The 22,508-nt window shown below is 39.8% G+C and overlaps 2 protein-coding genes across 4 annotated transcripts in view; both read left to right on the top strand.

Moving 5' to 3' along the window:
- The first annotated feature begins 22 nt into the window (after window positions 1–22).
- LOC109473940 (copine-4-like) lies at window positions 23–19,044 on the top strand. 3 transcript variants are annotated; one of them, XM_019774120.1, is made up of 17 exons: window positions 23–250; window positions 1,572–1,738; window positions 2,208–2,387; window positions 3,098–3,172; window positions 4,341–4,415; window positions 4,985–5,065; window positions 5,505–5,594; window positions 6,860–6,955; window positions 7,283–7,366; window positions 7,562–7,621; window positions 8,134–8,267; window positions 8,956–9,010; window positions 9,458–9,509; window positions 10,704–10,840; window positions 11,822–12,058; window positions 15,910–16,073; window positions 17,645–17,746. In XM_019774120.1, exons 2-16 carry the CDS (start codon window positions 1,589–1,591, stop codon window positions 16,069–16,071), a joined length of 1,668 nt encoding a protein of 555 aa, XP_019629679.1. In that variant the 5' UTR covers window positions 23–250; window positions 1,572–1,588; the 3' UTR covers window positions 16,072–16,073; window positions 17,645–17,746. The 3 variants fall into 3 exon arrangements, with proteins under 3 accessions (XP_019629679.1, XP_019629680.1, XP_019629681.1); XM_019774121.1 differs by having other exon boundaries at window positions 1,568–1,738; XM_019774122.1 differs by lacking the exon at window positions 15,910–16,073 and having other exon boundaries at window positions 17,645–19,044.
- Window positions 19,045–21,317: 2,273 nt separating this feature from the next.
- LOC109473786 (PH domain leucine-rich repeat-containing protein phosphatase 2-like) overlaps window positions 21,318–22,508 on the top strand; it is a 59,984-nt gene continuing 58,793 nt past the window's right edge. The window contains exon 1 of the mRNA XM_019773846.1: window positions 21,318–22,482. Coding sequence (XP_019629405.1) covers window positions 21,840–22,482 — 643 coding nt within the window. The 5' untranslated portion in view covers window positions 21,318–21,839. The remainder of the gene's footprint in view (window positions 22,483–22,508) is intronic.

The following is a 22,508-nucleotide window of genomic DNA, read 5'->3' as shown; positions in this document are numbered from 1 at the left end:
AGAGGGCGCTTCTGCTCTACCATCACGTCATGCAAACAACCTTCATATTTACGACAGTTGCTCGTTTTGCGGCACAAATTATCCGGAAGTGAACGCTTCATCTTGATTCAGAGCCAAAAGTAGGCGTTACTTATTAGTCATATTCAGGTGATTATTTTGGCGCCGTGACGCGTTTTGGGGACGTGTCTTATATTCTTTGTCCACCCAAGCGTGCAGAGGACCTCCTAAACTTCCATACTCATCTCAGAAGGTAAGATTTTTTCTATGATTGTAACAGTGGGGGGTTTATAGGCTGTTTCTTACATGTTACACCATTGCTGTTTGGATGATTATATAATCGCAAGTTACTCGCATAGTTGTTCTAGTCGTTACCTGTGTTATATAACTGTGTTCAATATATAGCAGCAAATAACAAAGACTATGCTTTTCCATCAGTCACACAGTATTTCGAAATCACTATTACTAGCGTTAGTAGTTCTGCTTTCGTTCTCTCCTTTATGAAATCAACTTTCACATTGAATATTTGTAGTGTAGTGTGTACAGTTGATATCATGCAGAAGCTTATGACTCAACAAAACGTTCTATAGGTCATGTCATGAAACATCCAACTGATACAACTGATTAAGGTACCAGGCATTGCCTGTATGCTTTGCTTTTCAATTAATTAAATCATTATAGACCATTACTTTTCATGCAGATCCTTTGTGTACATGTATTGAGTTGTATGATGTGAGTGACAGCTTCTGCACATGTTTGCATTTGGTTGGAAACTGTTGTGTATTAATAAATGTCAATGAACTTTAAACACTACATTCAAACCAGGCTTTTAGCTAGGGGGTGTCCAGGGTGTCTTTTGGACTCCCTGTACTGAAAATAATAAGAAATTGGATGCCTTGCTTTTCGATAGGACACTCTAAAGACCCCCTTAGGCTATTTTTTCCACTCCCAACCCCTGCCATGCACACACGCCTCCCTTTAGTCCTTAATACTATAAAGTTATATACAAAAATGATGGTTTACTGAAGGAAAATACTCAAAATTTGCACAAAATACAGTGTAGTGGAAAAAGCTCGGGCACTGTGCATCTGCGCTGCGCTGCGTAGCATACAAAAAAAAAAAAAAAAGGACACCCAACAAAAAAATCCTAGCTAAAAGACTGATTCAAACAGTAACGCTGTTACATTCAAACACCTTACCCCCTATCATGAAATAATGAATTTACAGACTAAGTGAGATACAAAGTTAACACAGGTTTATTTTTATGTTTACCGAAGGAAAACATATTGTTTTTGCTCAGTTTCTTCCACTTCCTCTTCTTCTCTAAACAGTGATCATGACCTCTGACCTGGCCATTGACCTAATTTGTTGACGTCTGTCACCATGGTATCTAGTGTAGGGTTACATCATGTTGCAATTTTGTAGCAGGAGGGATTTAGACTCCATATACGTGAATGTATTTGAGTAAGAATTAACAGAGCAGACCATATGCAAAGGTAAACATTATGCATTTGCTGTGCAAATGTTACTTTTCTAGTCTTAACAATAACATGCCCTGCCCTTGCTTTAGCTAGAACCAATACCAGTGAGGATGCCTCCCATCGGTGCCCCTCCCCCTGTCAACCCTGCCAGTAAGGTGGAGCTGCGTGTGTCGTGTGCCAGCCTGCTGGATAAGGACGCCCTCTCCAAGTCTGACCCCATCTGTCGGCTCAAGATGTTCCAAGGAGGGCACTGGTATGAGGTAGGTAGTGTTGACTGTCCTTTTACATCCAAGGGTTGTCTATTCATCAGTTCTACAAAATAGAAGCTATATTTTCCCTATTTTTTTCTTCCCATGTTCTGCATGATTGCAGTAAAATTCTTAGTGAAAGTAACCGGGTAGTACACAATCCAAAAAGCCTTGACCATAACTGTCACAATTTTATGGACTGCAGCTAGCCTCGGATTGGCCCATTCCTTTTAGTACATAAACCAGGCTAGAGTTTTCTGAAAGCATAGATACATGTACTTTCTGTTGCCCACCTTCTAGAATGATGTCACTTACATTTTTGACATGCAAACATATTCGACATGTAAACATCAATCTGCATCTGTGACCTTTGGCGTAACACACCAGCTATGACAAATCTTTTTCCATTGTCAAGTTTCCGCCAAATGGTTGATGGAATTGACAAACCCTGACCCAAACCACTGTTTTTTTTCCCTCCAAGACTGGCAGGACAGAGCACATCATGAACACACTGAACCCCACCTTCGCCAGGCCCTTCACGGTGGACTACTACTTTGAGGAGGTTCAGAAGATGAGGTTTGAGGTGTTTGACATTGACAACGCCACGGCCACGCTGGATGATGATGACTTCCTGGGATACATGGAGTGTACCTTAGGACAGGTGGGAAGGTTTACCTGACCAGCTTTCTGTATCTGTATCAGTATAGCTGGTAACACACCAGCTTTGCAGGCACATGGCGGCAGCTAGCTATATCACACAGAACGACTTGTTACACTCAGTCTTTGCACATTTAATTGTAGGAGTTGTTTAAAGCTTTCTAGTGATGATGCCCCAACTGTACTTGGTGGCTATGAGTTCCAGTCTATGATACTTCTGGGGAAATACGAGTTTTTGAACACAATTCTTGGTCGATAACTCTGATATCTGAAGGCATTTCTCCTTCGCTACACATTGTTTTTTATTGCAACATTACATTTTAAAAGAATACAATACATAGTGTGAAAGTTCATCTGTGTTGGTACAAGTCATTATGAAATAATAAAGACTAAACTTTCCTTCCAACACTGGAATGAATTGGGACTTACCCCAAATTTTTGACTACGTTATAGACTAAAGTCCACAACAGGAACAGGAACAACTGGTTCTGGACAGAAATACAATAAATACAAAATAATACAGAAACTGAGGTAGTCAAATAAAATAATGTTACAGGTAACAGGAAGTAAGTTAACTCAATTCTGGTTTGATTTTGAACAGATTCACTTGTGATGCACACTTATTGATGAATTAATATGTTACATACTCATTGATAATTTCTGTACAGTACATTATAAGTCTTCCAAAATCATTTGATATTTGTCCATTTCCAGGTTGTGTCTAACAAGACGTACACCCAACCCCTACTGCTGAAGGAAGGCAAGAGAGCAGGCAAGGGCTCCATCACTGTGAGTGGTTTGTATGCTTTTACACCATAGAAAAATCAATCAAACTGTTGACATCATTAGGAAGTTTTCAACGTACAATGTGCATATGACCTACTCTCCAAGCAGAGGTTGATGGGGGAAGATCGTTACCTTTTATATATGGCCCCCTTTTTTTTTTCGCTATCCCAACCTTGGGTGGCAAATTGGACCCTCTTTGGCCAATGGATACTGCCTGGCCAATTTGATACTGTCTCTTTGCCACCCTAGGATCTGCTTGGAGATTACATATGATCGTAATCTTTTGGATATGCCAATTATTTGATGCTAACAAGTAGCAGTAGAGCGATGATGATGTACCTTATGATTTATTAATTATTCTGGTACAATACTGCTTTGGTCTTTTTGTTTCATCAATTATTTATGTACTGAATACACATGTATGTACATGCTTGCACGCAGGTTTACATTAAACAGTGAATGCCAGGGCATGTTAAATTCCAGCAGGGTTTTCTCACTAAGTCTTGGTAATTGAACAATGTGTTGTATTTTTAAAACTGGCAAAAATGACACTCTTAGGCCCCGGGGAAAAATGTTGTGTTTCCTGTTTCAGCCCTGAAAAAATTAGGATTGGTAGGTAGGGATTATCTTTTTTTCCTCCTTTTTTTAAGACTCTAGCTGTCTCTACTCTTGTGATCCAACTTGCAGTTTAACAAAGCAAAACCTGCATAACACTTACGTTTTCAATGTTAATGTGGGAAAACTGATTGTACAATTTTTCATCACTCGTGTATCAGATCATGGAGCTAGAAAAATAAAAAGTTCGATCAGCTTGAAAAATGTATGTCCCTTGCAGGGGTCCACTAAAAAAAAGGCTAGGGTTGGCAATTTTTCTAGGTTCGGTTGGGAAACAGGAAACACAACATTTTTTCCTAGGCCTTACCCCAATATTTGCTTTCTATCCTTTCTATCCTCTTGGAGGACCTTAATGGTCTTGTGAGATTTAATTGGAGAGAAAGACTTATAATTTTTATTGCAGTAACAAAGAAAATTTTTTTCTGATGATGAATATCTCACATCATCTTGATAATATAGGATACAAAAATCACATATTGCAAGTTTCTCTTCTGGCCCAACAAAACAGTTTTACATTGTCCTAATTTCTGATTCTCTCTCCTTTATGTATATACAGGTGACTGCAGAGGAACTGGCTGGAACCAGTGAACATGTTCATCTCACGTTTTTCGCACGCAAGTTGGACAACAAGGTGGGTTGCTAGTAGTCAGAGACACTTCAGATAAGTAGAAGTTTTCTAAATACTAGGAGACAGCTCTACCAAGACTCACGCCTTCGAAAGAATTCTTTTTATTTCACAGATAGCTCACATATGTAACTTTAAGTATGGTGCAAGCTACACATACATGTACATTTCAGGCCTATGTTGCAAAATATGCTGAAATTGTATCCTTATTTCTTAGTCAATTTCCAACAATTGGGGAGCGCCTGAATTGGGGGGGGGGTGTGTGTAGTGATTACGAATTACGCAAATTTTTGCCGCCGATTATGAATTACGTTAAAGTCTCAGAGCTGATTACGACTTTACGATTTCTGGCTAATGTACTATTACGAATTACGTTAATTTTTTGGGAGGCTGCCTACAGATTACAAAGACTGAAATGGCCTGATTACGCCTAACGAAAAAGGGCATGCAGGCCCCCATTGGGGTGTTTGTGGACTGTTGTATTGCAAGGTATATTTTCCATGAATGTTCACATCAGATATAGGAGATGCAAAAGAAAGTCTACCTCATTTTTGATCGCTGTCTTATACCCGCAGGACTTCTTCAGCAAGTCAGACCCCTATCTGGAGATCTACAGGTGTGACTATGCCTCTCAACAGATGGTCTACAGAACAGAGGTGAGTGTTATCCTCTACCTGAAACATCAGCAGTCTTTGTTAATAAAGGGTTAATGCCTCGCCCCGAGGTGTATATGTTGCGATAATCCCTGGTCAGGTGCGATAACCACTGAATAAACCACCAATGAGTGTGGTCAGGTGCGATAACCACCGTATAAACCACCAAGTGAGCGTAGCTGTAAGTGTTACGGTCCAAAAAGTGGTTGGTTATTCTAATAACCAACCACTTTTGAGGTTATGGCCTGATAACCAATTGCAAATGTAGCCTTCTTATTGGTCGACACCTTATTGGTCGACAACCTATATGATAATATATGTTCATGTGAAAGAGTCCATCTGTTTTGAAAATCAACAGCAATTTTTTGTAATAGCATATGTGGAGTAATGTGGTACACAGTATATATTGAGTTAACCTATTGATCTTTTTTTCACTGTACAGGTCGTCAAAAACAACTTGAACCCAAAGTGGAAGCCCTTCAAGGTCAACATGCAGACACTCTGTGACCGAGATTTTGACAAGAAACTTTTGGTATGGTTAGATAAAGATATCTGACTATTTTCACATGCTTGATGTCTTAAGACTTACTGATACATGTAACGGTTATACGTAGGCATATTACAGGAGATATTACAGTACATAAGACATTGAAAGTAAATTTTGTGATTGTAACCCTCCCTTTCTATCTTAAAAGTTTGTATCATGTATCATGTCTTTACATGTAACAGGCTAGGCCTAGAATTGTTACAAATGCTATTATATATAAAACTAGAGTTCCACGATCTCATACCTTCGCCAAATGATGTTAGCTTTTATGATTAAGAAATTATATATTAATCCCCCTAATTATGCAAACAGGATCCTCAATTGCATGAATTATATCTGTTGATCATATTCTCCACCAAAAGACAGTCTTATCTTAACAAAAATGCCATGATGAAATTTTCTCATAAATTATGCAAATGAGGTCCTTATTTGAATAAGTTATGTTTAATTATGTTAACTTAACTTTCAAACACCCCAAGTATAAAATTCCAGGCAGTTACCACTATGCAATTATAATATTTTCTCATTAATTATGCAAATTAAGTCTTCATTTGCATAATCGATATCTGCCTGTGTTTCTCTCATTCTTAATGACATATGTCACAAGCTTGAACTTCCTATTATGGAATGCAGCTGATAAATAGAATTTCCTCATTAATTATGCAAATTACATCCCTATTTGCATAATTGTAATATCATTATGTCAAGCATCACTCAAGCTACCTACATACCAAAAATCACGATGATCCATCAATCGGTTCTTGAGTTATCCCCCTTTAAACATTTGTCCATTAAACCCCCTTGCAGTTCTAGAGCAAGCAACTAGGGGGCTCAAACTTATGTCACTTCATCCCCAGCATAAGAGCTATCTACCATCCAAATTTCGTCACCCTAGCATGTCTGGATCATGAGATATCAAAACCGGAAGTTCTGCTGCAGTACCATGACAAGCCGCCAGGTGGCCCAAAATCTAATCATTTTGAGGTCTCATCAAGACCTACCCACCTACCAAGTATCAAGACAATCCATCAAGACCTTCTCAAGTTATCGTGTTGACAGACAGACAGACAGACACACACACACATACACGAACGCCCCTGAAAACATAACCTTCTTGGCGAAGGTAATAACAATATTGCAATTGGATATGCAGCAAAAGAAGGTTCACTGCAACCTTGGCAGTTGTTGTGAATATGATTTGATGGACATAAATGGTCTTAATCATAACAATCATCTGTTCTTACCTGTAGTTTAAGTGCTATGACTGGGACAGTGACGGCAGTCATGACTTCATTGGACAGTTTGAGACAACCTACAGGCAGATGTCACAAGCTGTGGGCTCACCGGTAAGACATAATTATCAGCCTACTATATTTCTAACACAAGCTTAGTTAGACTTTCATAGTGTATACGGTGTGTACAAATATACTTACCCTTCCCAATAGTGAGTTACAACTACATGTACCAGAATAAGTACTGAACTACTGTACATTGTTTTATGATTGGCCATTTTCCTGCTAATGAGAGAAGATTAGTCCCAAGTGTATTTGTCTTAACAACTTCTCTGGTAGATTAAAGTTCCTAGATTTTCAATTCCTATAGTATAAATTACAGGTCTGTGTTTTGTAAAGCTGTGCAGTTTTTGTTTCACAATGTAAAAACTGTTTTGATAGGTGGAGTATCCTTGTATCAACCCCAAGAAGGCCAAGAAGAAAAGTTACAAGAACTCTGGAGTCATCACTCTGCAGTCCCTGAAAGTACGTACGCTTTGTGGTCACTTGGAATTGTGTAATTTTTTAATGGTGAAATTTGCATTGTGAGATAATATAATAAATGTAATATGCCATATGATCATGAAAACTAAGAACTGAATTGGATATACTGTAGGTTTATGATACCTTGTTGATAAAACTGATGATGGGAAACATAAACTTTTCTTCCCTACATTTCAGGTTGTGAAGGAGTACTCATTCCTGGACTACATCATGGCAGGATGTCAAATCAACTTCACTGTAAGGAGTCTTCAGTTGAAACCTCTGCTTGAAAGATACAACACTTATGAAAGTGTCTTAATACATAAGGCCACACCAATTTAGTTTGTTGGTTCTCGGATTTGCCTCTTCATTTTTTTCTGACTTGCAAAAAAAAGATTCTGGGTCTGAATCATAATCAAACCAAAAAAAGCTGATATTTTGCCCCCAGCAGGTGAGGAAAGCCCTTTTCTTCCTAGATGTTACAGATTTTCCATCTATTAATGCAGTAGTTTCATTAAAAGTTAAAAAATGTATTGTTTAGATATTAAGCCAGCCTTTTGTGTTGACTTCATGGCTCCTATGGTAGCATTTTGGGCTATGATAGGATGCCTAGACCTGTTCTAATTTTTATTTTTCCCCCTGCCGCTTCAGATTTTTTTCTGAGAACCAACAAATTAAATTCGTGTGACGTAATCACATTTAATGTTGATATTGTCTATAATTGTATACTAGTATTTTGATAATTGATAGTACACTCTATGCTGTTTTAGGTTGGTGTAGATTTCACCGCATCCAACGGGGACCCGCGACAGACCACTTCCCTCCACTACATCAACCCCTACGCCCCCAATGAATACACCAAAGCACTGATAGCTGTGGGAGAGGTTGTACAAGACTATGACAGGTACACATACCATAAAGGCTTACCATGTACTACGTTTTCAGACCTCATGTATCAAATTATGTAGAAAATGAACGAATGAACGAATGAACTTTATTGCTGGACAGTTGTACATGTACATGGTACAATGTATGGCATCAGTAACAATGTGATCATTACAATCAAGTCTATTCTAAGAGACTACTAGTATTACTACAGGAATATGAAGTTCAACGTAAATGGTGTATGACATGATGTGTGTTAGGCGTTGCTATCTGTTACTGTTCTTTCTCTCTTTTATAATGCACCAGCACTACATATAATTTGGCCTAAGTATAGGTAGATATGGAGTCGGGGCATGACATAAGTAGATTGAAAATGTCTATGTTTGTCTTTGGGAGAGGTTTACCAGTTTTACATGTGATCATTTTCATTAATTTTTGTCTATCTAAAGTACATGTATATGTAGGACAGGTCATTATGAAATGATATTCATCTTCAATGTAGTGCAAATCTTGAGGTGTTCACCATGGTTTTATGCTTTTGTGGTTTTTGCATGCGGCGATCTCATCTACACTGCAAATTCATGATGCCACGACTATGTATTTCCTATGCATTACTACTGTACTGTAAATCTTAGCTGAGATGTAAGGTTGTACTGTACAATGGAAGACACGTGATAAAACAATTGTGAATTTGTTTCTCCTTGCAGTGACAAGCTGTTCCCTGCACTAGGATTTGGAGCAAAAATTCCACCCCATTTCCAGGTGAGGCGACTTGAGTGTTAGCACGCGTGCAAACCAACGTGAGTTGAGTAAGCTCACGTCGTGCAAAACCTCATATTCGGGTCCCAGTATATACCTGGGTGAGGTGATCATGGTGAATGGATTCATTCAAACTTGACTTGAGAGAGGTGTTTTTACAGAAAGACATAATTATAAGCAATGGATCATTTACATCCATATTTGTATTGTTCACTCACTTGTGTGAAGAGAATATTATTACTGAATATTAAGTAATTTAAAAAATTAAGCATCCACAGTGGTATTGTGGGCAGATATGATCAAAAAGCATCCTACATGTACAGCTTGTTAAAAAGTTTCCATTCTATGCTAGATTTTACCAATTTGATTTTACACAGTTTTGAAATACATGTATGAACTCAATGCAATGTTTCCCTTGATATTATGTTCACCCTTGTTTTTGTCATACAGGTGTCCCACGAGTTCCCTCTCAACTTTAATGTACAAAATCCCTTCTGTGCTGGTAAGGAGTTGAGACTTATTAAGTTGTGCAAGGATGAAGCTAATACACTTAGTTTTGGTAGAGGAATTATGTTTCTCATTCGGGTTTGTAACATAAGTCTCTGAAAGTGCAATTTTTTGTGCCTTACCTTTGCCCACATTTCTTATATTAAGCCACACCAATTTGATTTGTTAATTCTTGCATGATGAAATAAAAAGGGTTATGCAGAGCTCAGAAATCCAGTCATGAAAGCAATGACAGGGGGGAAAGTCTGTACCCCAGTTGACAAACTTTCAGAGAGTGAATTTAGGCATATTCCATTTTTTTCTCCCAGTGCTCTATTTTCTTATTCTTCTTGCTTAAAATTTATTTAGAATGTCAGATGACCAATGAAATGAATTTGTGTCATACTGAATCATAGGTGCAAGAAAACAAACAATCTTGTGTAATACTATGTGTTTAAAGTTAAAACGTTTGATCCAACACAAAGAAATTCTCTGACCTAGAGCTTTCGCCCAGTCACTCTGGTCATCCTCAGTAGACTGACCCAGTGAGGCTTGTCACGTGGCTTCCTTGAAGTGTGACGTCAACACTGGGTCAAATGTATCTGGTAAACGATGTTGGCCCTCATTGCGATTGAGTAAAGGGTGACAGACCCTGATATAAATAGCCTCTTTTAACCCCTCTTGGGAAATATATAGTCTTGTTTTGAATCCAATATTCTTACAGTGTCTAGTGAAACAGTGTGACTGGTCGAAAGCTCTGGGTGAGAGAATTTCTTTGTGTTGGATCAAAAGTTTTAACTTTCATTTCATTTATTTTATTTAACCACAGTAATACACTCAGGTCTAACTGACCTGGTTTTCAGGTATTCCTGGGGTTACATAGTATTACATAAAATACACAATATACATGGGAAAATAAGAATACACAATAAGAATGTACATTACAATTTCAATTCAACATACATGCCAATCATAAAAACATATGCCACTCAAGTCCCACTCAGAGAGTCTTTGAAAGATGTTAAAGATGATAGTTGTCTTTGCTCCCTGGAAAGTTGGTTCCACAGAACCGGGCCCTGGTACTGCAGAGACCCTTTGAACGATGCGATGTTTGCCTGTGGCACTTTCAGCATGTGCAGCAAGAGCTTTAAACATGTACTAGTGACCAACACAGATGAACTTTCATGATAATCTTGTGTTCCTTACACAGGTGTGCAGGGCATTGTGGAGGCGTACCAGAATGCTTTGCGGCAGGTGCAGCTGTACGGCCCCACCAACATCGCCCCCATCATCAAACATGTGGCCAGGTTCGCTCAGGCGGAACAGCAGAAAGGAGGAGGAGCACAGGTTAGGCTTGATTTACACACGCGTCATTTTTCTGTGGCACGTCCAGGAGGTGCCACAAGAAAACCGCCGCCCAGCGCCGCGCGTCTGTGGCGGAGGTTGTTTACACGATAAAAAAATCTGTCGCACAAAACGCGCAGTGCAGCGCCGCGCGCACGCTCGCGTCATTTTACGCCCAACACATATAAACGTGTAAATCGGGCCTTAGTAGAAAAGTCACTTAACCCTAGTCCTACGGTACCCAACAATTGTTGTGTTGCACATACAATACCATCCATATCGCACCCTGTATACATGTATGTACGATTTGGGGGTATTTCTTTATAAGACTTTATCACTTTGAAGCGGCATTATGTAACATTACAGCAATACAAAAAGTAAATTTTCATCTCTATTGCAAACTCTACTCTATTGCAAATAAGTGTCATTCAGGAGGTGCAGGTGCCAAAATATGACTCCATAGGAGTGAGTTTAAAATCTTGAAACACGACTCTCTGCCATGTTTGTTTACATTCTATTAGTTTGCGGGGGCACCACAAACTGTGAGTGCCTCGTATGGACTCTTTTCGTGCCAACCACAAATGTCATAAATATGAGATAATTTGCACAAATATGTTGAAAAATGGAAGCAAATTGCAATCACACGAATATTCTTTACAACAGAACATTTTGATTTTTGGTGCAAAAATGTTACATAATGCCTTTAAGAAGCCTAAGGCTCACTTTAGACTAGAAACAGTTTACCACTCCAAAACCCCTCGAAACCCTTTGCAACCAAAAACAGTTTCTCTTTAGACACAGGAGTGGAAGGGTTTCGGGCCACCCTTGGTGTGGGATTTTGCGGGTCAGAATCATCCAACATAGTGGGAGAAGAGCGGCATATTTCATCTTGCGACACAAGTTCATCTTTTTAATGGTTGCCATGCTAAGCGTTTCTAGTCTTAAGTAAGCCTAAAAGTGATTCTTTCTCCTTCCTTTATCTAGAACTACTATGTGCTGCTGCTGCTGACAGACGGGGTGATCACAGACATGGCGGACACGCGGGAGGCCATCGTACGCGCCTCGCACCTGCCCATGTCCATTATCATCGTGGGGGTGGGCGACGCCGACTTCACTGACATGGAGGTCCTGGACGGCGATGACGGGCTGCTGAAGTCACCGCGGGGAGAGCCGGTCAAGAGGGACATCGTCCAGTTTGTGCCATTCAGGCAGTTCAAAACTGTGAGTCATCGATACCTGTTTTCAGGCCTCGAAAATTAACTTGTCTTCCTATTGTCCCAGCACTGTCTCAAAAATAAATTTCAATTGTCCCAAAGTGAGAATGAACTGTCCCAACCTTTTTTTTGTATGACTTCAACCTGAAGTCAACTTTATTTTGCTTATGTTCACTCCCAGGCACACTATAATATTATTTATTGCAGAGTAGACAGGAAATTCAGGGAGACTTTTCTGGATCCAAAAGCCGGGATGTGTGCCTGACAAACAAAAGAAGGGCTGACAATTCTGATGTTGATTATTTTTCTATTGTCCCAAAAATGTCCCAAAGTGTCTTTTTAGTTGTCCCAATTTTATTTAAACTAAATTTTAGTGTTCAGTGGCCATTGGACCACCTTTAATTTCGAGCCCTGGTTTTGTCATGCCTTCTCATACCATTACCATGCTCAGGTCTGCTGGAAGACAAGTTTTGGTGTTTGATTCCAGACGTAACCAGTGGTCTTATGTTCACAAGCCATCAGTTTTGTTAATTATCAGTAACTGTTCTGAGGATTTTTCTCTGATTAAATCAAATGGTAGGAATAAGAGAATGTTGTCAAAAAAATTTAGGTTGATAGTACATGTACAATGCTGAACTTAAACCAGCACAAATTTGCTTTGGGCATGGAGGTAGAAAAAAGGAAAGGAGGGAGGACGTATTTAGCACCCGCCGCGGCCTTTTGTTTTGCGGCGCTAGATCCCGCTGGTTTCTATTGTCCGCCGGCCCGGCGGTACTTCGTTTGATGCCTATGTTCGCCGCGGTCTCTCCCGCCAGAATTCCATATATGGCTATGCAAATGAGCCGAAAATGACATCACTGCCAGCGACGGCAGCCGAGTCCACTCCGAGCAGGGACCGACATACCCGAGTTTCCGAGCATTTCCTTATTTGGGTTGCGTCGTATTGTTGCGCAGAAGTCAGCATCGGGAGCGGAGGGAAATGGCGGATACGCAGATATGTTTATGTTTGTTGTGCGACGAAAAATGGGCGAGTTACTGCGTTTTTTGTGTTTTGTAAAGCTCGAATCGAACATTTTAGAACTGGAACATTTCAACAAATACAATCGTCTAGTATGAATTTGTGTGATTTTTTCTAGATATGCCGATATTTATTCTGGATAGTTGACGATGTTTATGTTCCATTTTCCAAACTTTCGTAACTGGCAAAGTAGCGATTTTTCCGGCAAAGTGGACTATTTGTGGCCATATTCTACAAGCTGTGTGCCTCTCTGCTAGCAGAGGAGGTGTGTAGAAATGGATTTTGTGCTCGAAGGCCCAAATAGAAACGAGACATTCTTGTAGTAACCGGGACATCCTTGCTTGTTGTTATTTTTCTACCACAAGGAAATATTTGAAGTGACACATGCGCTCAATTCTTTGGTTGATTGTGGTTACCGGTAGGCCCGGTGCATGTTCCTCAAACAAGGATTCAAGCAAGGATTTGACCAAAGATACTTAACCTCCTGTTGTTTCAAGTATCGGGGTATAAAGATACTAGAAATTTAAGTCTAGTTACTAGAAAATAGTTGCAGTGCCGTGCCGTCCGTCAAGTTTGTCGTCTTTGATACACGCTTCTTACCTCCCTGCATTCATCGAAGTAATCCTCAAATTTGATACAAACTTAGGCCACACCAATTTATGTCCTTGGTTAACGGATTCGCCGCTTCGTTTTTTTGCCAAAATGAAATAAAAATAAAAACAGAACAAAAATCCATACTCTCGGGTCCCGAATTGGGGCCCCAAAATCCACCCCGCACGTTGTAATTTTTCAAAATTTGGGCATAGTTAACAGCGTTAAAAATACATTGCTTCAAGGCAGAAACATTTTTCTGAGTGCAATTTGTTCGGAAAGCTAGGTTGCCTCTTCAAAAGTTCGTCAAAAAACATTCTTTTGATATAGAACTCGCCCCCCACCCCCTTTGCACATGTCACCATTCATGTGACAAAACTTCACTGACGACAGTCAAACGTACGGCAGATTTACTAAGTCATCGTGCCTGTAACAACATATCATCTCCCTTTTAGATATATATTATATTTCATTTAGAAACACGTATTGTGTCGGAAACATGTGCTAGTAACGGGCGTTAAAAGTAATCGGCCGAACGTATAAACTCGGCCTGGGCGGCACATGCACACACACCTTCAAAACGATCTTTTTTCCAGGGAATATGTAAAAATAACACGACATAACAATGTATTCTGGCATCACAAACTGTACTACTCTCAAAAAGTACAAAATCCTACCACAAACATGGGAATTTGGCAAAGTAAAAAGTCCTCCATGCACGTAAGTCCATTCACTAAAGCAACTTTCTCGCGGCCGGAAGAGTCCACTTCAAGTAGGGGGAAACAGGTTCTTTTAATTATAGAAATTACTCTGTGAAAAATACTACATGCGCATGTGGCATTCTAACAAAGTTACATCTTATTTAGATACCTATAAACAGGAGTACAATTGCAAATAATGCATCGATTATTACATCTAAAGTTTTTAATAAAATGGTTCCCCTACAAATAAAAATCCCCATACATCAAAGACTTTATAGTGAAACCCTAGACCATTGAATTTGTGGCAACTTGAAGAGTGTGTCAATGTGGCTATTTGTTTGAATGATGGCTAAGTATAATGTAGCTGTAGCATACCTAAAGTGTATAATGGGAAATATAAAATGTATACTACCGGTAGTATTTGGGAATTGGGGAAAGATAAAAAAATAAATAAAATACCTGTAAAAGTAGTTAATTCTTTTGCCAATAACTTTTACACATTCCTGGAAATTTGTCTAAAGCATATATTTAGGATATTGTAAATTTGAAGCTCTAAATAACTTCCATATCAGCCAGACACAATAGAATGCCCAGCCCAGTGGTAAGCTGTGTGCCCTGAACTAAGAAAACAATGGGATCTGAACAGAGCACCCTGATTTAAACCACTCTTTGGAACATTGAAAGATGAATAAAAGTGAAACCAGTTGGATGTGAGTCTTGTCAACTGACAGTTTGTTGTTCATACAGTAAAGATGTGTATCTTGCAAAATAATACGAATAATTGTAAAGGGATGTAAGAGAAGTTGCTCATGTACATGTAGTAATGGTCCTTTCAGTTCAATAAGTGTCTAATATAATATCTTATATCATTTTGTAACTTAAAACTTAATGGATTGCTTACTACATGGCTGCATGGCAGGTGGTCTCAAATTTTTATTTTTATTTTTTTTTCGCCCGCCCGCTCCATTTTTTTTCTAGAAAAATCCGTTAACCAAGAAATTAAATTGGTGTGGCCTTACCGTAGAATAAAAGTTGCTACACTTATAGTTGTCAAATGCCGGGCATGCCGTCTTGTCACTGACATTAATAACAATGGAAAACTCTGGTGTGCCGCTCTGGGGGCTACGCAAATCAGGGCAATTGACAAGTTCGTGCCAATTACAGTTTTGACGCCCGCGGCCAACATCGGACAATAGGCAGAAAGTTTGAGCTCCCTCCTTTCCTTTTTTCTACCTCCATGCTTTGGGTAAAAAAGAATCCAATTTTTAAGGACCACTGCCACCATCATCAGGAAATAAAGAACCAATTACTTCCAAACGTAAACCTGCGAATTACAGACACGTGACCTTATTCACAGAAGACTAATACTTTACATTCAGAAGTAATTTTTTTATTATCCTGATAAAAGCGACAGTGGTTATCAAAAATTTGATTCTTGTGTACTCTTTGTGTTGGAATGTAGTTGAGCATTGTACTATGATTGTTACCAGCACAGATAACCTCCTATGATTTAGATTGATGTTTAACAACTCTATCCCTTTATACCAGGCTCCTGCTGGTGCTTTATCCAAGCATGTCCTGGCTGAGGTCCCTACCCAGCTAACGCAGTACTTCGGTAGTCTGAACATTCCACCAAACCCCCCTAAAGCAGCCCCCTTCCAGGTCCCGGGGACGGTACCCCCTGAAGCACCGGCACCCCCTCAGCAATGATCGTGAGTCACCTTCCTTAGCATACCTTGCAGGCAACTACAGTATAAATCTTTTATTTTCTTTGTTATTGAAATCTGATTTTAGAACTGAGCACTTTTAGGTGCTATTGTGGACTTAACTGGTTTTGTGCCAAGTCTAGTCCACATGTTAAGACCAAGACATCCATTGTTTCCTATAAACTAAAATGTTGCAATTCTTATACCTTTGTTTAAGATGTCCTTTCAAATGCAATTATTGTACTTTTACGTAGCACAATCAGTTACTCTTTTGGTAGTCACAAAGGATGGAAAAAAATCCCTTGTGAACTAGCTAGCTAATCTAAATGGTGGTGATCTATAGCCTCTACCAGTCTTGGGGAGGTGGCTGGAAAGAGTAGAAATCGGCCAAATAGAGAGATAAGCATGCTAAGGGAGTTTGTCCGTTGAGAGAACATTTCGCAATGGACAAACTCCCTTGGCATGCTTATCTCTCTATTTGGCCGATTTCTACTCTTTCCAGCCGCCTCCCCAAGCCTGGTAGAGGCTAGGTGATCTACACGGTTTTGGTGTGCGGCAGTGCTCCTAGCAGTCATCCCAAAAACTGCACCAAGAACTGTGTTTCATTCTTCAAATGCAGATGAAAAGCAGTGGACACATTCATGGCTTTCCTTTACCATGAGATTTTTGCTATCGTACATGATATTTTTCTGGTGAAAATGCTGTAATTTGTGCTGTAATTTCATCATCATTCATCATCAATGATGATGAAATGCTGTATGCAAGACTTGCTGGCAGATATTTTGCTCAAGATTGTATGGTAATCAAACAAATTTTGTATTAAGATTATTTCTGAAAATTCATCTTCCTGCTAATTGCCCTATCCTTCTCCATAATCTGGCAACATTAACTTACATTTCACCTTTTCTTTAACTTTTTGTCTATGTAGAAGGATGCTCTATAGAAATAACATTTGCCTGCAAGGTTTGCTACAGTGAATGTGACTTGCTATCTATTTCATTGCATGTTTATGTACAGTCAGGTCCCGGAACCTTTTATAGAATCAAGGGGTTGCAGTCTAAAACTGAAAGGGGAGAGAAAGATTGAAACAATGTTGTTTTCTGACTGACTCCATGTCATAGTTTTCAATGTGCATGCCCGTAGCCAGGATTTTGAATGGGGGGTTCTTCCTACTGCTTGAGGGACCAGCGAGCGCCGAAGGCGCGAGGTTCCTAGGGGGGTCTGGGGCATGCTCCCCCGGGAAATTTTTAAAAACGAATCTTCTGAAATGGTATTTCCTGCATTTTTAGAGGATTTCAAAGAAAAAATCAGAGATAACTTTTGTCAATGACAAAGTGAGCTGTTTTCCTATGATCTCAGCCTCGCTGGTGATACGAATTCGAATCGGTCCATCTTTTAAAGAAAAATCTTGGAGATAAAAAGTGGACCAACAAGTGGACCTTTGAGCCTTGTGGGGGTTTTCATCCGAACCCCCCGAACCCCCCTGGCTACGGGCATGAATGTGGACTTTTCCACTGCACCAGGGGTAACTTACCATATGTGTAGTGGCTATAATTTTAACTCTTTCATTTCTGCAGGCTGCCCCCTCTGCTCTGTCTCGCTGTGTGCTGGCCGAGTTACCGACCCAAGTCTCCGGATACTTTAACACCTTCGGGATCGCCCCCCTCCCCACAGAGCCACCACCTGCCTACCCTGGTCCATCCCAGTAAAAAAAAAAACATCCATGCTGTGTCGCAAAGTTTTTTCTGATGTGTAGTTACAGTTAAGTGTCCACTCAAGGGGCCATAATAGATTTGGTCACAATATACATTGTCTTGTGGCAGCATGTCGGTAGATTGTACTACGCCTGCACGAAACTCAGATTTTTCACAGCTTTCGGTGGATGTTTGGTCACTGTTGCATCAGAATTTTGCCTGTTGCAGAGGATACCTTTTCCGACATACCGGTAACATCTGGAAACTACAGATGGGATATCTGTAGATGGTCTGCCAAAGTGCTATGCACACTACATTATGGTTATCGCACAGGTGCAGTACATTCTGCTGACATGCTTATTATGGCCAATTTTAATTAGGCAAAGCATGGCTACAATGACCAGCTGGCTAAAATGCAGAGGTGGCCAATATAATGATATCTGTTTAACTAGTTAAACTGTTATTCTGATGTACGGCTTTGGTATTGTTTTACTACCCAGTACTATGTTTGCTTTTTCTTCACTGAGCAAATACAACCTTCAGTGATTATTGACCATATTATAGTGATGAGATTTGATAGCACCATGGAGTTAAGATACATTTTATTTTAACTCCATGATAGCACTGAAAGTTGACTTTTCCCACTTGTTGGATTGGGAGTATCAACAGTTTGAAAATGATTTGGAATAAGGTACTGTATACCAAGGACATTATATAGAGAGGTCCTTGTGTATTATATAACCTTGAAATATTCATGGTGGTTTTCTTTTTTACCTTCTTTGTGGTGACTCTCCACTGCAAAATTATGACACTGTGAATATGAGTTTATGTGCCCAAGGAAATGTGCCACAGCATATTGTTTTGACAATGAATTGAATTTAAAACACTGCGAAAACAACGTCCTTCAAAGAAATCTAATCCATGCCAAAAAAAAGTACTGTTCATGTTGCAAGATGTTATTCAGGGCTTCAGTGAAAACAGACAACACTTGCCTTTGAGAGTGTTACCAAAGCCTTACATGTACATTTTGTGTAAACTGTCGAGCTCCAAAACATCTTTTGAATTAGCGGCTTGTTTGACCTACAATGTATACGCTAAAAGTTTGTATAATCCTACCCAGAAAGGCAAATTGTCTTTTTGTTTTCTTGTCTTGAAAATCTTTATTCTCCATGAGTTGTATTCTTTGTTTATTGTGCAAATAGATAAACACTGTACTACAGATATCTATGGAAAAAACATCAATATCTTTTGATATCCCATAAAACAGAAGTCTTAGATTATTTCCATAACTTAACAGACAACAGAAGGTCATTTGTATCAATTTATCCTTCTTTATTAGATAATGCTATAATAACTATAAATGCTATGAGAAAATTGAAAAGACTACAGATTTTAAACTTAGTGCTTTTTCCTCAGCTACCTTGTGGAAACTAGAATATGTGAACTATTTGGGAATTGTTAAAAAATGTCTGGCTATACATATTGATGTATTATCCAAAATTTGATATTTTTGTCTCAGAGTCTTTGTATAATGTCCTTGGTACTGATAATCTAATATAATGTCTTTCAACTCCAAAATGTGTATTGAACATTGTTAACTTTGTGATAGAAGAACTTTTGATAACAAGAACTTTATTGTGCAACAGATGTAGCAGGTACAACGTATGGCAAAATATACATACATAGTTGGTGATGCTAACATACATGCATAGTTGGTGATGTTAAAAATATCTAACACAGTTCTACTAACTGTATTAAGAATCTGGTCTACTTTCATAAACAATGTATAACAATAAAGAGACACTTATACTAATCTAACTCTATTGATAGTAATATATTGTGTCAGGAATTTATCACATTTTCTCATTTTGTCACCTGATATGTTTCTACATATCAAGTATGTATTTAAAAAGATTAACTAGTCGACAGGTGGTGGTGAAACAGTATTCTTACATTTCATATGTGAATCCTCCATGTAGTTACTTTAACTATTAACAGTTAATAATTATATTTGATATTATATGTTAATCTGAGATACAACTACAACTTATATAGTTAGATATTGCTAACTATTTCATTCGTGATTAAAATGAAAATTGCATATAACGTTATATTGCTCTAGCTGAAGCTATTTTACAAAGTTTTGTTCTCTAACTTCTCTAAGCATTAGTGGATTTTGGCAGATTATTTGTGACGTTGTTTCTCTTGGCTGAGGACATATTGTGGTATAGATAGCTGCAACTGATAACAGAAGACATGTCATCTTTTACACCTACATCTAGTTTTGATAAAAAAATACTTTGGAATGTGCTTTGCCAAATAGTGTCCTTAGTGTTTGGAGAGATCTTACTTGCTATCAAAATGATGATCATGACTACAATAACAATTGAGGGTTTTGACAATGAATCCTACAACTGCTGTGGTTGGACAGACATGGAAAAGTGGTATCCTGGATTCCTGGGGATATCTGTGTCTGAGTAAAGAGACTCTTTTTACACAACCAAGTCTTTTATTCAGCTGACGTTTTGGTGACCGTCTGTCACCTTCCTCAGGGCAATTCTGACTGGTTCACATTGCACTGCAGCACAGGTGTCGCTGCTACAGAACCAGTCAGAATTTCCCTGAGGAAGGTGACAGGTGGTCACCGAAACGTTGGCTGAATAAAAGACTTGGTTGTGTAAAAAGGGTCTCTTTACTCAGTATCTTACCAACCTGATGAAACTATTCGTGGATATCTGTGTCTATCTATAAGATTGTCATTTCAGCCATGGATCCAATGTTTCACCAAAATGCCATGCATGTAAAATGCCATTTCCATTGGAAGATGTTGATGTTTATCTAATTAACTTGTGGTTTTCTATTAATATTGGTGGCATGAAATAAAGTCATTTATATGATCAAAGATAACCCATAACTATGTATCTGTGACTTTACTTGTTATCCGTCTATTTGGCAAAGTTGCATTGTTAGTTACATTGAAAAACTTTAACAACTAGGAAGGAAAGGACTTTCTTCTACCATTTGGGCCAAAATATGTCTTTGAACATTTTCCAGTTGATTCAGAACCTATTTTTTGCAAATCAGAAAAAAAAATGGACAGGCAAATCCGACAAACAACAAATTGAATTGGTGTGGCCTTTCCTATCTTCCTATCATTGGATGGCTAACAGGAAGTACCAAAGTCCTTGTAACTATTCACCTGCCAATTTCCATTGAACTTGCCACATCGGAGAAACGGGCTGCGCGCGCCAGATACCTCCAGTCATTACACGCACAGCGGGGGTCTGGCGGGTACTAGAAAATAATGACTGATGCTCTGATTACCGAAACCTTTATTATTAATATTACTGTAGCTTTTTTTTAGCACAGAGTTGTCCTCATGGGTTCACGATCAAACAACCGCGCAGTTTCCGTAAACAACGTTTTTACACCTTCAACTAGTGACGGTAACATTACCAGCCTTATCGGTCAATCCGAATATTATTAGTTGATCATGGGGAGCAAAGACTAGGCTGACACAAGGAGGTTTAAACTTCCTCGGTAGACTCAACCTGCCGTAATATGGCTAAGACTACAGACGATGATAAGTGCCCGAGCACCCAAATCACGCTATTAATAAAGCGAGTCACCCCCCGTAAAGCCTGGTCCATTAATCACATAAACCACTGACAGCCTCTTGCCCTGAACGTCATTTTTCGCGGGTCGGCGTGCCACGCCCAATCGAATGCGCTGTGTCGTAATGAGGCGTTATGTTCTGTCTTTTGTTGTAAACAACGTGAGGAAACATAAACATTCATGTTCCGCTCATGTATCTAACTGGACTGGTAATACCAATATGATTTTTGGAAAGCTGGTGCTTTTTAGAAGCGATTCCAGGGTTTAGGCGCTCATTTCATATGGGATAAATTATTCATGAGCGAAGTTCCTCCACAGTTTGATTGGTCGTCCGAATGAGAGGCTAACTTCTGTGCTGAGTAATTCATTTTGCAACAAATATGGCGACACGGAGTTGTCAGAGGAAATCACGCCGAGGGTTGTGTGGTGGTGATTCTTGAAGAATTTTTTTCTCGCGCCCACGATGAGCTTGGGGTTTAACTCCCAGGGCAAGTACAAGCCCCACCGAAGACGGAAGAGTGCCGGTGCCGAGGTGGTGAACGGGGTGTCGGGCGGGAAGCACGAGGACCACAACCTCGGGGAGGGCGGTAAGTTTTCTCCGGTGCGAGATGTTGCGAAGGTTCGCCTGGGAGCTCCAAGGAACGAGTCGGAGGATCCGGTCTGGCTACAGGGGAGCCTCGACAGAGGAATCATTCGCGTGTACGAGGTAGACTCGGACCTCTGCGTGGCCGTGAGGTGCACTCTACAGACGAACGCGGCCGAGATCTGCCAAAAACTCGGCCTGGACGCCGCCGAGGTGCCTTTGCCTGCGTGCGATGATCTCACGACTACTGATGCTGCCCCACGCCTCCCCGCAGACACCGAAAAACTGAACGGAGACGACAATCCTGTCGGTAAGGAGTTGTCGAACGGTCTCACCAGGACAGACAAGGTTTGCTCTCTACATGTGCAATTCAACGGGGGTTCGGTGCGGAGACTGGGTGCCGGGGAGCTTCCGTTGGTCCTACAGCAGGAGTATCTCAGCCGCCTGGGCCTGACGGAGCCGCGCCGACTGCAGCAGGAGGGCCGCGCGCACGACCTGGGAAGCCTCATCAGATTCTACGCAGGTATGATCCTTCCCCACCACCCTTAC

The sequence above is a fragment of the Branchiostoma belcheri genome, unplaced genomic scaffold (genome assembly GCF_001625305.1).
Source record: "Branchiostoma belcheri isolate BF01 breed outbred unplaced genomic scaffold, Haploidv18h27 scaffold3, whole genome shotgun sequence".
Classification (NCBI taxonomy): Eukaryota; Metazoa; Chordata; class Leptocardii; order Amphioxiformes; family Branchiostomatidae; genus Branchiostoma; species Branchiostoma belcheri.
This window is presented reverse-complemented; position numbering and strand designations above follow the sequence as displayed.

Coding starts and splice junctions, on each gene's coding strand:
- LOC109473940 (XM_019774120.1), top strand. CDS start 1,589: ATGCCTCCCATCGGTGCCCCTCCCCCTGTCAACCCTGCCAGTAAGGTG. Junction 9,011..9,457: donor AAATTCCACCCCATTTCCAG/GTGAGGCGACTT, acceptor TTTGTCATACAG/GTGTCCCACGAGTTCCCTCT. Junction 10,841..11,821: donor AGAAAGGAGGAGGAGCACAG/GTTAGGCTTGAT, acceptor TCCTTTATCTAG/AACTACTATGTGCTGCTGCT.